At 34.7% G+C, this 20717-nt stretch overlaps 1 protein-coding gene across 2 annotated transcripts in view; it reads left to right on the forward strand.

Annotated features, from left to right (window-relative positions):
* Positions 1 to 20717, forward strand: part of LOC130716627 (callose synthase 9) — a 38434-nt gene that overhangs the window by 14564 nt on the left and 3153 nt on the right. For both annotated transcript variants that reach the window (XR_009012101.1, XM_057566608.1), the window contains exons 13-49: positions 95 to 171; positions 249 to 327; positions 914 to 1036; positions 1230 to 1332; positions 1419 to 1542; positions 1662 to 1851; positions 1987 to 2039; positions 2227 to 2287; positions 2452 to 2533; positions 2620 to 2669; positions 3526 to 3612; positions 4022 to 4107; positions 4303 to 4327; positions 4527 to 4621; positions 4721 to 4802; positions 7561 to 7721; positions 7835 to 7955; positions 10194 to 10291; positions 10771 to 10858; positions 10938 to 11098; positions 11175 to 11284; positions 11872 to 12006; positions 12377 to 12445; positions 12527 to 12704; positions 12822 to 12936; positions 13536 to 13655; positions 14020 to 14135; positions 14227 to 14310; positions 14399 to 14511; positions 14789 to 14841; positions 15863 to 16039; positions 17036 to 17083; positions 17854 to 18012; positions 19121 to 19234; positions 19308 to 19396; positions 20291 to 20449; positions 20520 to 20622. Coding sequence is in view for 1 of the 2 variants with exons in the window: in XM_057566608.1 (XP_057422591.1) it covers positions 95 to 171; positions 249 to 327; positions 914 to 1036; positions 1230 to 1332; positions 1419 to 1542; positions 1662 to 1851; positions 1987 to 2039; positions 2227 to 2287; positions 2452 to 2533; positions 2620 to 2669; positions 3526 to 3612; positions 4022 to 4107; positions 4303 to 4327; positions 4527 to 4621; positions 4721 to 4802; positions 7561 to 7721; positions 7835 to 7955; positions 10194 to 10291; positions 10771 to 10858; positions 10938 to 11098; positions 11175 to 11284; positions 11872 to 12006; positions 12377 to 12445; positions 12527 to 12704; positions 12822 to 12936; positions 13536 to 13655; positions 14020 to 14135; positions 14227 to 14310; positions 14399 to 14511; positions 14789 to 14841; positions 15863 to 16039; positions 17036 to 17083; positions 17854 to 18012; positions 19121 to 19234; positions 19308 to 19396; positions 20291 to 20449; positions 20520 to 20622 (3888 nt within the window). In the remaining variant the exon portion in view is untranslated. The remainder of the gene's footprint in view (positions 1 to 94; positions 172 to 248; positions 328 to 913; positions 1037 to 1229; positions 1333 to 1418; positions 1543 to 1661; positions 1852 to 1986; positions 2040 to 2226; positions 2288 to 2451; positions 2534 to 2619; positions 2670 to 3525; positions 3613 to 4021; positions 4108 to 4302; positions 4328 to 4526; positions 4622 to 4720; positions 4803 to 7560; positions 7722 to 7834; positions 7956 to 10193; positions 10292 to 10770; positions 10859 to 10937; positions 11099 to 11174; positions 11285 to 11871; positions 12007 to 12376; positions 12446 to 12526; positions 12705 to 12821; positions 12937 to 13535; positions 13656 to 14019; positions 14136 to 14226; positions 14311 to 14398; positions 14512 to 14788; positions 14842 to 15862; positions 16040 to 17035; positions 17084 to 17853; positions 18013 to 19120; positions 19235 to 19307; positions 19397 to 20290; positions 20450 to 20519; positions 20623 to 20717) is intronic.

The following is a 20717-nucleotide window of genomic DNA, read 5'->3' on the forward strand; positions in this document are numbered from 1 at the left end:
ACAATTCCTAATAGAAAGCAAACTGCAGCTACTAAACTAACACCAGCAGGTATTGCATTTAAAAAATTCATCGCATATTTACATGGATTTTCAGGAAGCTGCAAACAATGATAACGGGAAGGCACCTCATTCTTCCTGGAGAAATTATGATGATTTTAACGAGTATTTCTGGTAAGCATTCTCTGATGATCATCTCTTAATATTTCAGTCTTTTCTTATTCGGGAGTCTGACTTCCCATTTATTTTAGGTCACTTCATTGCTTTGACCTTAGTTGGCCATGGCGTAGAAGTTCTTCATTTTTTCAAAAGCCACAACCCAGATCAAAGGTTTGTCTCATTTCTAATTGTTGAATATCTGACTTACTGATTTTAGGCCTTAATTTAAGGCACTATGTCCAGCACTATTTTAGAGTTAGGTGTGTTACCTAAATTAAATACTAATCTCTGAAGTGTGTCTCCCACTAATTTAGGAGTTTGTTGTATATATATTCTGCACTTACAGATTCAATAACAACACAAGTTCAGATTTTTTCCCTCTAACTGGAATTTTGTTTGACTCCCTTCTATGACATCCTTCATTTTCTTTTTATTCATTTCGTTTCTTGGATACTTTGTATATATGTGATCCATCATAGTGATGTTAGAAGACAGGCAGTTTAATACATGCTACATAGATGATAGAACTGGTGAATTAAGAGTATAATTGATGCCTACTCTTATTCTTATTTTCAATGGATGTCTGCTAGTAGTGCTCAGCACTGTAATGTTAACTAGATATAAGAAATTAGTGAAGGCCTGTGATACTGATGGAACTTAATATCATATCGGTTTCTTGATAAACTGATAAGTATCAGTTCGTTTGTTTGTTTTTTATGTCCTTGGCTATCTATCTAATCTATTCTGTACAATGCAGAAAATGCTTATAACTGGTGGAAGTAAGCATCAGGGAAAAACATCTTTTGTGGAGCATCGGACTTTTTTCCATCTCTATCATAGCTTCCACCGACTGTGGATATTTCTTATCATGATGTTCCAGGTTTATACCTGCATTTACTTCTATGTAGTCATCATCTTTTAACAAAGGATTCCCATTTAAAGCATTCTTGGAACACTGAGTTTTTGTTTGTCCTTCACTCTTCTATTTATGTATTCTTCTTTGGTATTTTATTTCTTTGTTCTTACTGTACTTATTTTTCAATCATAATGTTCACCTTTTACTAACTTTTCAGGGTCTAGCAATTATTGCTTTCAATGATGAAAATTTTAATGCCAAGACCTTGAGAGAGCTTCTTAGTCTTGGACCGACATTTGTTGTGATGAAATTTTTGGAGAGTATGTATTTCTTTTATCATAGCTTCATAATAGGTTTCTAGGTTGAATGTATAGTATTTGTTTACATATTTTTATTTCTTTTATAGGTGTCTTGGACATTTTCATGATGTATGGTGCATATTCAACAACGAGGAGCTTAGCTGTCTCCCGAATTTTTCTACGATTTCTTTGGTTTAGCCTTACTTCAGTTTTCATAACTTTTCTTTACATGTATGTATGCCTCATTAATGATGATTTTATTCTTATATTCTCTGCTTTGTTTTCTTTTGTCAATATTTTTTTTCCTGTTAAATGAGTTTACATTTGTAACTGTTTGTGCTTGACTGCAGAAAAGCACTCCAAGAAGAGAGTAAAAGAAATTCAAATTCAGTAGTTTTCAGATTATATGTGATTATCATAGGTATTTACGCGGGTGTCCAAGTTTTCATTAGTTTCCTCATGCGGATTCCTGCATGTCATCGTCTCACAAATCAATGTGATCATTGGCCTTTCATTCGTTTTGTGAAGTGGATGCGCCAGGTTTTTATGTCTTGAGTTGCCTTACTTTTTTATTATTATATTCAGCCATCTTATTATGTTTGTTCAATAGCTTGCAGAGTTATGTTTGCTTTTTGGTTTTATAATTAGCTTTTTTTCTTCTGTTGACTGATTAAGGAACGGCATTATGTTGGACGGGGCATGTATGAAAGGAGTTCTGATTTCATAAAGTATGCTCTAGATATCCCCTTTTTTTACATATAATACATTCTTGAAAAGAGTAGGAGTAGCCCTTCATGTTTTAAATAACTTACTAAAGACATATAAATGGTGTGTTCTGTAATTAATTTGACGAGCAAAAGGAAGCTGTGCATTCATTGTTCATATTTTAGTTTGATATCTTGCTCCTTTTCTCAGGTATATGCTGTTTTGGCTTGTTGTTTTGAGTGGAAAATTTTCGTTTGCTTACTTTCTTCTGGTAAGTGATACATTGTTGCTGCGCCCCCCTTGGGTTTATAGATACACATTTGGAATTAGATGTCCATTTGTTCGTGTGTGTATGGGTAATGATACATACACATACTGGTATGCTCTATGGTTATATGCGAATGTATCTGAAGGTCTTATTGTTGTGATTCGTAGATCAAGCCACTGGTGGACCCCACGCGGGATATTGTAAAAGAGGATAATATTATTTACTCTTGGCATGATTTGGTATCTAAAAGTAAGCACTGATTGGTTAATTTTATTATTATGTTTATTGTTTACTGTTTGGTACTATTGGTTATTAAAATGCATTTATTCTTGTAGATAATCATAATGCGTTGACTGTTGTTAGTGTTTGGGCTCCAGTGTTTGCTGTAAGTAAATTTCCACCCCATTTTTACTTAAATTCCATTTAACCTCATAACTTAGTCACACGGATGAAATATGATTGTATAATGTCAATCAAGAGGGTAATGTCTTATTCTGTGCTCTAGTAGAGGTTCTTGAAGTTTGGTGTGAACTGGAGGGGATGTAAATTAAATATTTCTGCATAGTGATGCTTATTGATATTGTATGCTTGGATTTGTCTTGATTGATTTAGAGATACACTCTCAGAATTGAATTTAATAGTGATAAGGCTTGTCAGGTTTGAATTTAACTCATACCTAAATTCATGGGAGAATGAGATAAACCATGCCAAGATTCAACAATATTAACACACACACTATTATATATATATCATATGCATCAATCTTGTTACATGTGGATGTTACTCTAGGACTCCGAAGACCTGGTGAAAATGTTTGCTATGTAATCATTAGAATTCACAAAAGATTTGTTGGTGAATATTAGAGAATAACAAGTGGTGACTCAAAGAAGTCCCACATTGTGTAGATTAGCAAGTGAACAATAGTATATAGCATAAAGGGCACACACACCTATTGCCTTAAGTGGCCTTAAGGTTTTGTGGTGTGTGGCTGTAACTTAAATTCTAACAGTGTATATTTCATGATTCTGAAGTACTATCTTTTTATACTAGGCTTCCTAGTCATTCTCTAAAGTGTAATAATGAAATTACAATTAAGGAAGTCTGATCCTAATCAATCTATTTACAGTAACAGTTTGGTAAACAGAATAATATCAACATATTGCATATATCTTAACGTCTTCCATATTTTGGTATTTGTGTTTCAGCTGCCATTTTCAATTTGCTAATTCTCATTCTTTCAGATTTATCTCCTAGATATTTATATCTTTTATACACTTGTTTCGGCGGTCTGCGGGTTTTTGCTTGGGGCAAGAGATCGTCTGGGAGAGGTATGCAGTCTATTTTCCTTATAGTGGCCAAGTTAAAATCCTTTTGTTGAAAACTCAGAACTCTGTAAATCTAATTCTCATTCATTTCAAGGTTGTGATACAATGAACACAGTATTTATAGAAGGATATGAAGCTTGATGAACAAGCTAACAGTTCTAACAAACTCTAACAACTAACTCTAAATTCTGTTATGCCAGCTAAGCTTGACAGCTAAGCAAGCATAACTAACACACTAACTCAGCTACAAACAGTAGCTTTACTTAACACAAGTAGTATACTCTAATACCTTTTGACAACATGTTCTGTTGTTATTAATATTTTTTACCGGTCGCTAGGTCTGTCCTTCTGTACATGTTTTAATATGGAGTATGTTTGTAAATTTTTTTTCTTTGCTGTATCTGTTCTTCAGATCAGGTCATTGGATGCACTGCACAAACTTTTTGAGGAGTTTCCTGGAGCGTTTATGGACACTCTTCATGTTCCTCTACCCAACAGGTTTTGCTTGTGAAATGTGCTTTTCGTTGTTTTACATGTGTTTTTTCGTTCTATCGTTGGAAGATAACTGTCTGTGTATGTTTTATCACTATCATAGCAGTATAGAATATATCCTGTGTTCTGTTAGTTTGTCCCAATGCAGTTTGATGTCGTTCATTTAATTTGATATAGTCTATATCAATATTTTTTTTTCAGGAGCTCCCACCAGTCATCTGTTCAGGTAAGCTTTTTGCTTTGGAGACTGGAATCAAAATTAGTTAAATGGCTATGATTTTTATCTGGCTACCTGTATACTAGCTCATGAATAAACAACAAGTTCATTCATATTAATGGGAAGCTTATAGAACACTGGTCCAATGTTGACTGAATCTATTTTAAGTTTAGGAAACGTTGCTTATTCAATTACTCCTAATCTGAAGGTTGTGGAGAAGAACAAGGTTGATGCTGCTCGATTCTCCCCGTTTTGGAATGAGATCATGAGAAATCTCAGGGAGGAAGACTATATAACTAACTTGTTAGTGATGGAAGCTGCTATATATTTTTTAAGCCTTTATTTTTCTTTTTCTCTGCTTCTTATCTGATAATCGGATGTTTTTTTTTTACTTTCCTGCAGTGAGATGGAGTTGCTTTTAATGCCAAGAAACTCTGGGGATCTTCCCTTGGTTCAGTGGCCACTTTTTCTACTTGCAAGCAAGGTAGTTCAGATATACCTTAGTTGTCAAATTGTAAATTAGGTCATTTTGAGTTGTTTAAATTTTTATGTTCTACACTAGAATATCTTGTATACATCTAAAAAATTATACTTGCATATTTAGAATATCTTACATCATCTCATAGGATTGTTCCCAAATTTTATTACCTTTTCACGTGTTTAAGTTTAGGTGTTTAGTACAAATAGCAGGCAATGCTTTAGTATCCTCTTATTATGAGTCCATGTTCTCTCCTTTTTCCCATCTTTTCTGAAACACTATAATCTCTACAGTAATGTTATTCTTTGGAGAAATTTCAGCATTGAAGTTATGTATAATAATTGATAAATCATTTTCTTTCGGTTCTCATAACTCAATTTTAATAATATGATGTGGATCATTTAATATTTTTAAGGTTCCATGTTTTCTAATTTCTAGTGAAGAGGAGATGCATTCCTCATCAAATAGGGCTCAAGAAGGTTTATCACCATATAATACAGTTTAAAAAAATTGACTGTGTGGTCACTTCAAAGACATTCCAAAAAAGCCGAATTTGCCCATTTGGGTCATACATGACTCTAGATGATATATGTGCTATCTGGCTGTACCCAAGGAGTTTGAATGATTTGAACTATCCTTCAACTTTAGCTTTTGAGATATAAATCAAGACTCTTAATAACCTAGTTTATGGTTTCAAGATAATATACATCTTATCACATATCATTCTATATATGATGCAGGAGCAGATTAATTAGGAATTTATTATTTTTAGTATTTTTAAATATATTTAGGATCTATTCCGAATCTATTCTGTTTTTAATTAAGTTTAGGATCAATTTGTTAGGTTTTGTTATTTTAAATTACTTTCTAATTGAGTTTAGGATCTTTTAGTTAGGATTTTCTTTATTTTTAGTTTCATTAGGGTTTTCCTATTTCTCTATTTAAGCACTTGTAAGGCAATAGCTTATTCAGTTTTGATTGATAATAAAATTTAAGAGTTTTCTCTTCTTCTCTGGTGGATTCCAGTGTATTTTCTAGGGTTTTAGCGCTTGCTAATTTCCTTTCTGGTGGATTCCAGAAACCTTTTCCTTAGGATTTGCGCTTGCAATCCTAGTACGACTTCCGCTGCATCAAGTGGTATCAGAGCAGGCTTTCTCCTGTCTCTTTTCTTTGCTTGATCAATCATGGAAGATCAACCATTGACCAAAGCAGACCTGAAGGATGTTACCGCGGCTCTTACCGCGGCCCTAACTGCTATTACGCAACATATGACACAACAGATGATACAACATATGGCGACGTTCACAACGGCTTTAACGGCGCAGATCAACAATACCAACAACGGTAACCGGCGACGAGATAGGAGAGGGAAACCACATAGGTTTCCGCGCGACAACAACAACAATCATTCCGCTATATCTTTACCTTCCCAATCTTTGCATTCACCATCTGTATCTCATCCTTATTACCAAGCTCAGTACCCAACCTCTAAAACCACCGAAACTCCACACCCCCAACCTGCTACTCCAAACCTTATCAATCCTTACCCCAACATATCACCAACTGCAGATCCAATTTCCTTACCACAACCCCTACCAAAACCTACTTCAAATTCATGTCCCTCTACAAGACCTATGTACGCAACTTCTTCGGAATCTGATTCTCAAATTTCATTTGCGCCATCCTCTGTTGTTGGCCTGGAAGATGAGGCAAAAACGTTGGTGGGTGATTTGGTTCCATCTGCGCAGAAACCCGGGGAAGTTGACGTTACAAAAGATGAAAACTTTGGCCACATGAAGTCCTTAGAGTTTCTTACATTCAAATCTTCAACTCCGCTTCCTACAGGAGTACAAAGCACTATCTCCTATAATTCAAAAGCCCCCAAGGTTATTTTGGAGAAACTGGAGAGGTTAGGATTGATTAAAGATAGTGATGGTGCTCATGAGATATTTGTTGAAGGAGATGATGGAAAAAGAGTTCGGAGTTGTAGTAATAGTGTTGTTCGTTTGGTTGGTTTGCATATTGAAGCCTTTTATTTAGAAGAGAACTTGTGGTCAAGTTCTTTGGAAGAAGAGGAGAATGCAAAGACATCAGAGGCACTTGGTTATGACGCATTCATGCGGGCATCAGATAGTTCTTCACAGATTTGGGTATTTGACTCGGGCATTCTTAATGTCGTTCATGAGTTCCGGACAGAGGCCTCCTTTGTTTTTTTTTACGTTAGAACTCGGGGTCGAGTTCTTCACAAGAAGAGGAGCCTGATGCAGGAGCAGATTAATTAGGAATTTATTATTTTTAGTATTTTTAAATATATTTAGGATCTATTCCGAATCTATTCCGTTTTTAATTAAGTTTAGGATCAATTTGTTAGGTTTTGTTATTTTAAATTACTTTCTAATTGAGTTTAGGATCTTTTAGTTAGGATTTTCTTTATTTTTAGTTTCATTAGGGTTTTCCTATTTCTCTATTTAAGCACTTGTAAGGCAATAGCTTATTCAGTTTTGATTGATAATAAAATTTAAGAGTTTTCTCTTCTTCTCTGGTGGATTCTAGTGTATTTTCTAGGGTTTTAGCGCTTGCTAATTTCCTTTCTGGTGGATTCCAGAAACCTTTTCCTTAGGATTTGCGCTTGCAATCCTAGTACGACTTCCGCTGCATCAATATACCTATCTATTTATGTTGGCTTTGATGGTTACTTGTGCTCATGATGTATGTTTTCATTTTGTAAAGATTTATTGATTAGTTCTTGTGCATGATTATGTAGATATTTTTGGCTAGGGATATTGCTGTTGAGAGTAAAGATACTCAAGATGAGCTTTGGGATAGGATTTCTCGAGATGACTATATGATGTATGCTGTTCAGGAGTGTTACTATGCTATTAAACTCATTTTGACTGAAGTATTAGATGACACTGGAAGGATGTGGTAAGTATTGTAACTTTGAAGTGCATGAACCCTGTTCTCTCTTTGTACGATAGACATACATTTGATATTTTAATTTCTTGGTTGTTTGTTTGCAATTGTTGTTGGAATACCAGGGTTGAAAGGATATATGATGATATTAATGATAGTATTACAAGAAGGAGTATTCCTGTGGACTTCCGACTTAATAAGTTGGCTCTTGTGGTATCAAGAGTAACTGCATTGATGGGGATTCTGGTGTGTATTCAATCTCTTAAGTTCTTGCATTATTCTATGAATGTTTGCTTATCTGTTTCGGGTCCGTTAAGTTTGATTTTGGTGTATCCTCCCTTTTCTTTCTTCGTATTATTTAATTTCTAATGAATTATTGTATCTACTTTTATGAAAGCTTGTTTACAATGACTGATATTTTATCTCTTTATGTATGTTCAATTTTTTTTTTATTGTCTATTAAGGATGACTGTGATGTCATTCTTGTCTCAATTTTTTCAGTCTTTCTTTTATCATCACATCACAAAGCTAGTGTTAAGGTCTCGCATTGACTAGAGATAAGTGCAAAATAGTCCTTATAACGGGTAGAGAAATTCTAAGATGATATCAAGGCTTATCTTAGATATGTTTATTGAGCCATCCACAAATGGGCCACCGCAAATGTCCAATCCTACAAACTTCACGCTCTGGATGTCCAACCCTGAGCGTGGGGGATGGGGTGTTATGGTTCCACATTGACTAGAGATATGACCAAAGCGGTATGAACAACCCTCCTTCATGACTAGCTTTTTGAGGTACAGTTAGTCCTAACCCAAATTCTACGTGGTAGCACATCAAATTTGAGTTTTGCAAAGACGCCTGGGCTAGCTTTTAAAAAAACCTTAAAGAAATGCTTTTGTTAAAAGGAATCTTGATTTACATAGATTCTTAATCCCTTTAATAACTTGTTCAAACGCCATTGGTTAAGACTTAAGAGCAAATTCAGCCTAGCAAGCCCCATGTAAGTCTTTGCTTGGTGAGTGTTAGGCCCCCAATTAAGGTGTTATAGTGGAGGAAAGGACATGTCCGATTCCAACGGACCTAGCTCTGTTACTGCTATGTGAGGTGATTAGATGTCAGTAATGGGGCTAGTTTTGGGTGCTTAGGCTGTTATAAGGAGGTGAACTCAATTTTGAGAAGAGACAGGCTCTCAAAGTTCCTGTAGTGTTACAAATATGAAGGTTAAAATTCTTTGGTTGTTTGTGTTCCTGAGGTTCTTCAAGTATTTTAGTCGGGAAAGAAAGTCTGCATCTTCAAAACCATATCCTGTCCCCTAGGAATAATCTGTGATATTTTAATGAATTCTGTCTTCTCCTATGCTCATGCTTATTCCAAGAGAGATATTAACATGTGAATGTAGAGATTTGACAGTTTGTTGACTTGAATCTCTTAAACACTTAAGTTCTCTTTTTATTTAAAGCTTGTTCGTTTTTTGAAGATATCTTTATCTCCCCCTAATAGAGTACTACTCAGTTAGTTTTACTCTAACAGGTCTGTTCTCTTACAGTTAGCTAGGTTGCTTCCTCTAGAAGCTTCCTTAGTGGGCTTGTATGCATTACTTTTCTCGCTGTGTGTGTTTTCTCTTACCCCCCAATTCTGGTTCTGTTTTTTTAATATTTCTCCTTTTACCAAAGAAATTGTCTAGTGCAATTTTTTTGCTGGATATATTATTTGAGCTAAATGGTTATTAAAATTAAGGCTTAATTGCACTTCTGGTCCCTTGGTTTTGACTGTGTGAGTTATGTCCCCCCAATACTTTTCTGGGCAGATTTAGTCTCATCTTTTTTTATTGTTGCAAATCAAGTCCCTCTATCATTAGAATTCTAATTTAAACTCAATTTTTTGTTTGCTAAGAAAAATCTTCACAAATTGAATCCATTTAGTCATGGTTGATGTTATTCACATCAAAACTGGCTATTAAAGATGTCAATCAATAATTAAAAATCAATTTCCCACCTCTTTAAACCCTAGTTTGATATCCTTTTAAAATTTATCAACATTTTACTAATTTTTTCTTTTGAACTTTTAAAAAGTGTCATATATCAAATCCTCTATAAACCCTCAAATACTTGAAAAGAAAGTGAAGATTTAATTATTTTATTCATATGAACATTGGGATAATGAGCAAATTTGCTTAATTTTAAAAGTAAAGGAACATGATTAACTCGAAAAACACTAGGGGACCAAAATCACACATAATCCAAACAAAGGGGTCCGAAAGTGCAATATAAACTATGAATCCTAGATTAACTTCCCTGTAGTCAACCCTATATAGTATATAGTAGGAAGACACTTTTGTTGATTTTATAAATTGTTCTCAGTTTGTGAATGTATATGAATTTGGATGATGCATGTGGATATATATTTCTTCTCAATCTGTTGCCTTTTGTATGGAAGTTTAATTAAACAGAAATTTCAACTTATCACTGTATTGATATCTTATAGAAAGAGACTGAAACACCTGAACTGGAAAGGGGTGCGGTGAGGGCTGTTCAAGATCTCTACGATGTTGTACGGCTTGATGTTCTTTCATTAAATATGAGGTTTGTCACAGTTGTTGTTATGCAATAATGTTGATTTTTAGAGTGTGTTTTAGGGCATCTAGAATCGTTCCCATGAAATCAAACTCCAAGGCTCGATACAAACTTTGTAAAGTATTGTTGATTGTTGATTCCCAGGAAAGCTAAATATCAATGTTTCCCTTGCCCTTTTTTCCCACGATGAGCTGTGGGTATCTTACTTTTCCATGGGCATAGAAGCTATTTTCCGTTAACTTCCCACTTCATTCTACCATACTTCCTTTTATTTTGTTTTTTATTAATATAAAATATTTAATAGAGGTATTGAATACTAACTTGACATGTTTTTGAATTTTACTGGGAACATAATTAAGAGAATACAATAATACACCTTGAAACAAATGCCCCTGTAGAAGTAGGCTTTCCTGTTGCCTGTATCAGGGGTATCATCCCTTCTCTCATTTCGTTAGCTGTAAATTAATGTTGATTTTCTTTTTAATCAGGGAAAATTATGACACATGGAATTTACTGTCCAAAGCGAGGGATGAGGGACATTTGTTTGAAAAGTTGAAATGGCCCAATACCGACTTAGTATGTTCTAATAATATTTTCTATATTCATTTGCCAATTGACCTTGTCTGTGAATTTACTAACTGTTGTCCATATACAGAGAGTGCAAGTCAAAAGATTGTACTCTCTGCTGACTATCAAAGACTCAGCTTCAAGCATTCCTAAAAATCTTGAGGCTAGGCGAAGGCTGGAATTTTTCACAAACTCACTTTTTATGAAGATGCCTCGTGCAAAGCCAGTTCGAGAAATGTTATCCTTTAGGTACTTATCTTTTTCTCTTGAAATAAATTATTCCACTTGTTGTTTTTGTGCTAATCTTTGTTTTCTGACTGTGCAGTGTTTTCACCCCTTATTATTCTGAGGTTGTGCTTTACAGCATGGCTGAACTCCTAAAGAAAAATGAAGACGGCATTTCAATTTTGTTCTACCTGCAGAAGATATATCCAGGTAGTTTTTTCTTCATTTTGCTTAAATCAGAATATCAGATCATAACTGGATGGCATTGTGTATATGTATTACTTTCTAGCAAAAATTGAGTCGGTCCAATTAATTTAGTGTTAAAGTTGATGTTGAGAGATATTATTCATTTCTACTATTTGTGTGACTTTCTTTTGGGTTCCTCTATTATGATAGGTTTTTTTTTCCTGTAATGTAGCTTTATTATAGGAAAGTATCCATAAGGATTTTTCTGCTTATATTATAAGTTCTTTATTCATTTTCGAATTATGGTTAGAAAAATATTCAGTTTTCATCTCTTTCAAGCGCGGACTGGTTGAGTTACTTTCATGCAGATTGGATCCAATCAATTCTTGCCATTCCACAATGAATTTGTTTTCCTATACTTTGAGGGAATGTTCAAATTCGTCCATATGTTTTAAAAGTTTAAACTAATCTGCTTAATATGATTACTTTTGGATGCAGCAATTAATAAAGTAATCTTTATTGCTTCCTTCTCAAGGCTGAGTTTCTATCTATACTTGTTTATATGTATTAATTATTATTTGTTAATTAATTGGTGTTGTAATTCACTGCAGATGAGTGGAAAAACTTTCTTGCCCGCATTGGCCGTGATGAAAATGCACTTGAAAATGAGCTTTATGATAGCCCTGCCGATATTCTTGAACTGCGTTTTTGGGCCTCTTATCGTGGGCAAACATTGTCCAGAACAGGTTATGTTTTTTAGTGTCCTTGCTGCTATACTTGATTTTCTTCTGTTTCTATTATTTATGTCCTCTTTGTTACTGTTTTTGTCCTCTTTGAATTTTATTTAATGCAGTCATTTTTTCATTCTAAACTTTTGTACTTCACTTTTGATATTGTGTGTCCAATATTGTTTCATATTCTTCAAATTTTTCATAAATTAGCTTCCGCTTAATATAAAAATCCCAGAATAAACCACTTTTTGACACAAGCTATAATATTAAACAAACTGCCCCATTATTAGTAAAAATAATTACATATTGACGTCAAACCTCTGAAATTTGTCATGCAAAATTTTGTGTTGCTAATATGTGTTCTATGTTGTTTGAAATGACACAGTCCGGGGCATGATGTATTATAGGAAAGCTCTTATGCTTCAAACCTATTTGGAGAGAATAACAGCTGGAGGTCAGGGGACATTTAACTCCTCCTTATTTTTCCTTATGTTACTATTTTCGTAATCCTCTTACTTTTTTTTTGTGTGGTTAGATTTGGAGGCTGCGACTAGTTTTGATGAAGTGACTGATACACGTGGCTTTGATTTATCCCCGGAAGCACGTGCTCAGGCAGATCTTAAGTTTACTTATGTGGTGACATGTCAGATTTATGGTAAACAGAAAGAGGAGCAAAAACCTGAGGCTGCTGATATTGCTTTATTAATGCAAAGGTCGGTCAGCAATTTTATTGTTTAAATTTCATGTGTTAGCCATTTTCTAGTTGATATTGTTCATTATTCAAATACGTGTTTAATTCCATCTAATTTTTCCATTATTTATGCTTTTAGAAATGAAGCTCTCCGTGTCGCTTATATTGATGTTGTTGAAACTTTAAGAGATGGAAGAGTGAACACAGAATACTACTCTAAGCTCGTGAAAGCTGATATCAACGGGAAAGACAAGGTGCCGTGCTTCTGTACCGTTTATATACTTCGTTATGTCTCGCATCATCGCATTCTGTTTTCACTTCTTACTATCAAATTTTAAGTCCTTTTTTAAATCTACTTCTTAGTTCTTACTCCAGTTTCTTATCTTTAATAGAATCACTGTTTTTAGTACTGATTGTTTTTCACAAATATATTAATAACTTGAAAACCCGGTGCTGTTTGTTTGAATGATCACTGTTGAACTTCGGTGATGGATTAGTGGATAATAATAGAGACCAAATGAACACTGGCATCAATTTTTTTCATATCACATTACATGTCTGTAGTGCGTGAAAATTAATGGTTACTTGATTTCTTCCTATTCAGTCACAATGCTGAAGAAAATAAACTTCTCAGACACAGATTAGTGTCTGAGGCTCTCATGTGGTTGGTTTGCTTGCTTTTGGTTATCAAATTAAGTCCCTGAATTATTTTAATTATGGTATTGGGGATTGTGTTGGGATTTGTAGTTTGCCATATTTTCTGTGGCTGTTTTTACTTTTCTTGCCCCTAAGTTTAATTGGATTTCTTTTGACATTCTTCACTCACTGAATTGAAGCCTTTTTTATGTTTTAGGAAATATACTCCCTGAAATTACCTGGAAATCCCAAAATTGGTGAAGGGAAGCCTGAGAACCAAAACCATGCAATTATATTTACCCGTGGAAATGCAGTCCAGACAATTGATATGAATCAGGTGATAGCAGTGTTAACCGCTGTTTACTTTTTACTAGTTTCCTCTAAATAGATTCTGTTGATTAATAAGTATTCACACAGTAGTATTCGCTTTGTATCAAGTCCGCTCCTAAATATAATCCTTTGAGTCGAATGAGATTTGTATAATTTAATAGACTTATGGCATTGACCCAGTACACTATGTGATTAAAAATGTTTTCGTAACCAGTTTTACTTTCTAATATCAGTTTTCTATTTCACATATTGTGTAAGTAAACTTTGTTGAATATTTACTATTTTGTGGTTTATATGATATGATAATGTATAATTTGTAATTTGTATGCTGCTACTTTAAGTTTTGATGCTTAGTAGAAGTTTTATTATAGGATAACTATTTTGAGGAGGCTTTGAAGATGAGAAATGTTCTTGAAGAATTTCATTCTGATCATGGGCTCCGTCCTCCTACCATACTTGGTATTAGAGAACATGTATTTACTGGAAGGTATGTGTGGCTTAAATATGTGATATTGTGTCCTTTCTCAAGTTAACTCTGCGTTTATATTTTTGAGTTAATTTTCTTTTACTGTTTCCAGTGTCTCGTCTCTGGCCTCCTTCATGTCCAATCAAGAAACTAGTTTTGTGACTTTAGGCCAGCGTGTTTTAGCAAATCCATTGAAGTAAGCCCATTTTACTTAGCATAACAATTGCTTTTGTCGAGATTCGAACTAATTGAAGCTAAAATATGTCAATTAATGATCTGTTCAGGGTCCGCATGCATTATGGTCATCCTGATGTTTTTGATAGAGTGTTCCACATCACCCGTGGTGGTATCAGCAAGGCTTCCCGTGTTATCAATATCAGTGAAGATATCTACGCAGGTATGACTGTTGTTTTTGCTTCATAAAACTTCGACTACGCAGGTACCCTAACTGCCATGGTTACATGATATAATTACCCTATTTACGTTTTTTTTTTCTTCTGACATTTGTATAATTATCTTTCTTTTTCCCATGTTTCTGTTTGATTTAATGAATCTCTGAATAACATAAAATAGATCTCTAAGCATGTTTTTTATTTTCTACTGAAAATTGTTTTCACTTTTTTGCTATCCTTTTTCCCTCATTCATACTTTTCTTAATTCTTGTATTCATACAGGATTCAATTCGACCTTACGTCAAGGAAATATTACTCATCATGAATATATTCAGGTGAGGCTTGTTATTTAATGGGTATTGGAGTACATATGCAGTTGCATGCTTAGCGCACACTTAGAGATGCGCTCAATAGATGCAGTTGAGCATGTAGATTGATCTATCCCTTTGAAGAACCAGCACCCCTCTTCAAAGGTGTGTCCCGGTGTTGGACATCGATACGACACCGACACCTTTTTTGGTGTCTAAGCAAAAATGTTTTTCTTCATCTCGGACACTTCAAACCGACACGTCTTGTTGGCTTGACACTTGAGGAACACTGATATTAATAATTTTTTTAAAGACAAATGATAAAATATCTTTTGTATTTTAAATTAGAGATAAATATGAAAATGGTCCCTAAACTATGAGCGAAAGCTGGTTTTGGTCCCTCGCCGGCGTAACTTCCGGAAATAGTCCCTCTGGTGAGGCGAACCACCGTGGCCATTTCCAGCACGGTGGTTCACCTCACCGGAGGGACTATTTCCGGAAGTTACGCCGGCGAGAGACCAAAACCAGCTTTCACTCATGTTTCAGGGACCATTTTCATATTTATCCCTTTAAATTACATGTGAGATATAGTGGGAGATGAGTTTGGATCACTTGATGGGAGTGGAATTCTTCAATTGTTAATTTGTCATCTGATGAACCAAAGCCTATTGTTTTCAATGATTATGACCAACAAAGGATCCGAAAATAGTTAGATAGATTAACTCTTTCTTTTTTAGACCTACTGATTACTTTGTAAAATGAGTGTTACTTTCTTTCAAGCTTATTGACATAGGGTATAATGGTGTCCCAGTGTCCTACTTTTTGGATCTTAGTTGTGTCACTTTGTCCGGTGTCTGAGTCGCTGCTTCATAAAATTAGTGTTACTTTCACCTCTGCATATGAGGTGCTTTATTCAATTGTATCAATTAATATTGTCGGTTTTCAAATCTTAGTCATTGCAGTTTCACTTTTCTCTCATTTTACCATATGCCATGTTCTTCCAACTATGATGCTACAACAAATCCTGCTCTAATAGTAAAATATACAGGTTGGTAAGGGAAGAGATGTTGGACTCAATCAGATTGCTCTATTTGAAGGGAAGGTTTCAGGTGGTAATGGGGAACAAGTTCTGAGCCGTGATGTATACAGACTTGGGCAACTTTTTGACTTCTTCCGCATGATGTCTTTTTACTTTACAACAGTTGGATATTATTTTTGTACCATGGTACGCCATTTACGAGATAAAATTTATTGTCGTTTTCATTGAATTATACATTATTATCATATCTGACCGAATGGTAAGAAAATTAATTCTTTTTTTATTTCAACATTGTATATTGGAGTTAATATTTCTTATATGTGTGTGTGTGTGTGGATAACCAAACAATATCTAGAAGCAAGTATTAGAGTGAACCGGATCTACAGCACAACACGATAACAATGAAACTCTTTCTTTATTTTCAGTACTCCCCCTTCATGAACAAATCTTACAAAGTGGTAGGGATTTTGCAAGGGGAATGAAATGTAGAAATGATTCACCCATCCTTTATCCTAGTGAATTTTGGGAGTTGAAATTCTAACCTTCTGAGTTGACAACAACAGAAACTTGTTTAAGGTTGTTAGTTCATATGCAAATAAATAAAATTGAGGCTCTGGAGAAAAATGGAGCAAGTAGATGATATTCTGATGAAAGAGTCGAGAGTAAATCATACTGGAAACTATTGAAAATCACATCACACCAAAATTATTTAAAAATTGTTAGATTTGATAGAGCAAGAAGGCTTGGTGGTTCTGGTTGTTTTTAAAATGATGTGGTTAATGTTGATGACCTAATTTGACTAAAATGCAAATATGTGAGAGAGATCAATTGAGAAACAGTATTTTGAGAGAAATAGAGAAAACTTTATATTGATTAACTGAATGAAATGTACAAGTAGAAGCTCTTATATAAGAGGAGCTGAGCACAAACAGAATAACCGTCTAAGCTAGCAGCCAGCTGGCACTGACTAAAAGAATACATCACCATTAACTACAGTGCAGACCATAAACTAACATAACAAAAATACTACACTAACAAGAGCATGCCCAACCACACTTTTCAATTACACTTACTCATTTTAACACTTCTCATGGAATGAAATTTGTAAGGCCTTTTAATTTTCAGAATATATGTTGTATAAAAAATTTCCAGGGCTTATATTTTTCCCTTATTACCTTGCAGTTAACTGTGCTGACGGTTTATGCCTTCCTTTATGGAAAAATGTATTTGGTAAGTTGCTTTTCATTGAATATTCATGCACATAGACATTTTAACATGTTTTTTAATTTTCCATATTGTGGTTAAAGTGGAGAAGAACATATTATCTGTGACCAAAAAGTACCAATACAGCTCAAAGGAAACTTTTACCAAACCGGTATAAGTCTCGCCATCATCTTTGATAGTGAATGTTGGGCTTTAATGGGAATGAGAAAACGGTTGGAGTAGCAAATGAGAATGTTAAGATGGATGAGTGGCCACACTAGAAAAGACAGGATATGCAATGATAGTATAAGAGATGTTGGTGTGGAACCTATTGAAGAGAATATGACGGTAAATCGGTTAAGGTTGTTTGGCCATACTAAAAAAAGACCTTTGGAGGCATTGGTGAGGAGAGTTTATATCATTGTTCTTAGTCCTGTGAAGAGGGGTTGGTAGAGGGAGGCCAAAAGGACAATGGAAGATCCATATAGCCGACCTTACTTAGTAGGATACGAATTTTGTTGCTGCTGCTGTTGTTGTTGCATACCATGGCTAAAATGGTTGTAGTTCACACTAGTTTTGGCATAGGGTTTGTCTTGTCTTAAGTGGACATGGTTTTAGATTACCATTTTCTGGCCTGACTATTGGTGGGTTGTTATGCCATTTTGTATTTTTCTGTTTTGATCTACATATTTATTTTTATTGGCAACAGATGAAGGGAACTGTATATACCCGTTAGTTCAAATTAATGTCAGAACTACACTTCTGTACTTATGAATTCAAGTGCAATCTGTTTTCAGGCACTATCTGGTGTTGGTGAAACCATCGGGGAAAGGGCTAAGATTACCAAGAACACGGCCTTGAGCGCTGCTTTGAACACACAGTTTCTGTTTCAAATTGGTATCTTCACTGCTGTGCCAATGATCTTGGGTTTCATTCTCGAACAAGGTTTCTTGAGGGTATGTGTGTAAATATCACTTTCTTTATCTTAATAGATGTCTCCAAACAAATTTAGTGCAACAAATTGGTGATACTTGCGAATATGTGAGAAGCTGACTGTTAAAAGGCCAAAGTTAAGATGTGGGTCAGGTTTTGGATCATGCGGAAATTAAGCATAAAATGTGGCATAGAATATATAGCAGGCCCGAATTAATAATAGGACAGTTATTAGTAGTTATTTAAATGTAGTTTGGTGGTAGAACAGTTATGTAATATTTATTTAATTGTGATATGAGTAGTTGTTTAGCGTAGTTATAGGGGGAACTGATGACAGTTTCTCGTCAGCGTTTTGTTTTTATGATTTGTAATGCTGAAAAGTGAAAATTATGGATTTGGCTCCTCTAAAGCGACTGATAAAGTAAGTTATCACAACCTTTGATTGAGAGATCAACAGTTACAATTTAAAGAACACCACAACTCATTATACATGTGCAAGTATATGATCACGGTCGCAGCCAATTTCTCAATCAACAGCTGTGATAACTTACTTTACTCGCAACAGTGACTGCCACACTTAAGAGGAGCCAAATCCGAAAATTATTGTCTCTGAGAAGAGAGAGCCTTGGCTCTAAGGCTGGTAGAGAATTGTGTACCTATGTATTCTGTATGATTCAGGAAATTCCTGTTTCAAACCCTATCACTGACATTCACACAGAGTTCTGTCAATGCATGTTTGAGTTTGAGTATGTGACACAAGGTGTACCCAGCCAATGTTTGATTTAATTGTAAAAGATGTAACATCTCATGCATTGTTTACAAGGCATGACCAAGGAACCAGACGCTGTGATTTCTTTTTGGTACTCAATGCACAACTTGCCTGTTCCAATTTCTGTTTGTCCTTGCTGTTACTATCAGACATTTCAATTAAAACAAGGCATGGCCACATGATACTTGTGTGTGGACTTGCCTCTAACTGTGCATCCTGCATTGTTTATGAAAAAATTGTTTGATTTGGCAATAACTTCAATAACTGCATTGTGCGTGAACTTATATATTGTCTGCTGTAAAAGAAAGTTATTGAGAAAATTTCCTTCCTATTCTAATTTTTTATCCTTGACTGCTCTGCAGGCCATTGTCAGTTTTGTCACAATGCAGTTCCAGCTCTGCTCAGTTTTTTTCACATTTTCGCTGGGTACTAGAACCCATTATTTTGGTCGGACCATTCTTCATGGTGGTGCAAGGGTTGGTCTGCCTACTTTATGCCATTTTTGTCTGTATTTCTCTTCCCAATTATTAATGTTTTATTTGTTAACAGTATCAAGCAACTGGCCGTGGATTTGTTGTCCGCCATATTAAATTTTCTGAGAATTACAGACTCTACTCTCGTAGTCATTTTGTTAAAGGGTGAGGCTCCTTGTTTGTCTAGGTAGTCAATACAAAAGGGGAATATCTTATTTGATTATTGTGCTATATTTCTGATTCCCAAATTTCAAATCATTTTTCTATTTCTCATTAACTAGCTTAACAAAAAATATTGCTTAAATCATCAGTTTCCCAATCTGTAGCATAGAATTTTAAGTGCAAGATTAGTATAATTTCGTCTCTTGTTCTGATTTCTTGTATTTCTAAAAGAGAAATGCTAGCAACACACTCCTTTAAACACACTCTTTTACACAATGTGATTGGTTTGTTTTTAAAAAGTCAACACACTTTTTAATAATTGAGAGCAAGATGTTAACTTTTTTGAAAATAGACCAATTATGTGGAGTTTGTTAGAGTGTGTTCAAAAGAGGGTGTTGCTAGCTCTCCTCTTTCTAAAAGTCAAATAATTATTTGACAAGTCATGTTCTGCCTTTCTTTATCTCTCTGATTCAGTCTATACTATGTATAACTTAAAGTTTCTTATCATAATGCATTTCTAGCACAACATGATTATAACTGATCAGCTATTATGATTGAGTAACCTGAGAGGTGAAGAGAAAATGATTTAAAACTTGAGAAAGTAAAGTGTGCTTGATTGATAGAAAATAGAGAGAAACTGAGTTCATTAATGAATGAACAAACTTAAGCGTTTCACTGTATATCTGATCTATATAGATTTAGATTACTAACTGGTTACGGTATGAATGTACTGTCTTTAACTATAACTACTCAGCATGTGATTTTATATAGCTCACATATTACACCTTTCTGTATTGTGAAATTATTCTTGTGCAGATTCCTCCCTCTTAACGTTAGCAGTTCTTTATTTTCCTTTACCTGGAATGTAATTAATATATGCCTATATCTTGTCCTCAGGTTGGAAGTTGTGCTTTTGTTGATAGTCTATCTTGCTTATGGCTATAATGAAGGTGGTGCACTATCATACATTCTTCTGAGTATAAGCAGTTGGTTTATGGCTCTATCCTGGTTGTTTGCTCCATATTTATTCAACCCTTCCGGATTTGAGTGGCAAAAGTAAGCAATTTTTTCAAATCCTTCAGCCAAACCTTCATATATACTGATTGCCCTTATGATTTTATTCTAGGGTAGTGGAAGACTTCCGAGATTGGACAAATTGGTTACTTTACAGAGGTGGTATTGGGGTTAAAGGAGAAGAAAGCTGGGAAGCTTGGTGGGAAGAAGAACTGGTAATCTATTTTCCCTTGATTGTTTCTAAATGTTTTTCTTGCTTATATATTTCTTTGTATCCTAATCTATTTATAAATTTGGGCTCATGGTAAAC

Source organism: Lotus japonicus, chromosome 5 (genome assembly GCF_012489685.1).
Source record: "Lotus japonicus ecotype B-129 chromosome 5, LjGifu_v1.2".
Taxonomy (NCBI): domain Eukaryota; kingdom Viridiplantae; phylum Streptophyta; class Magnoliopsida; order Fabales; family Fabaceae; genus Lotus; species Lotus japonicus.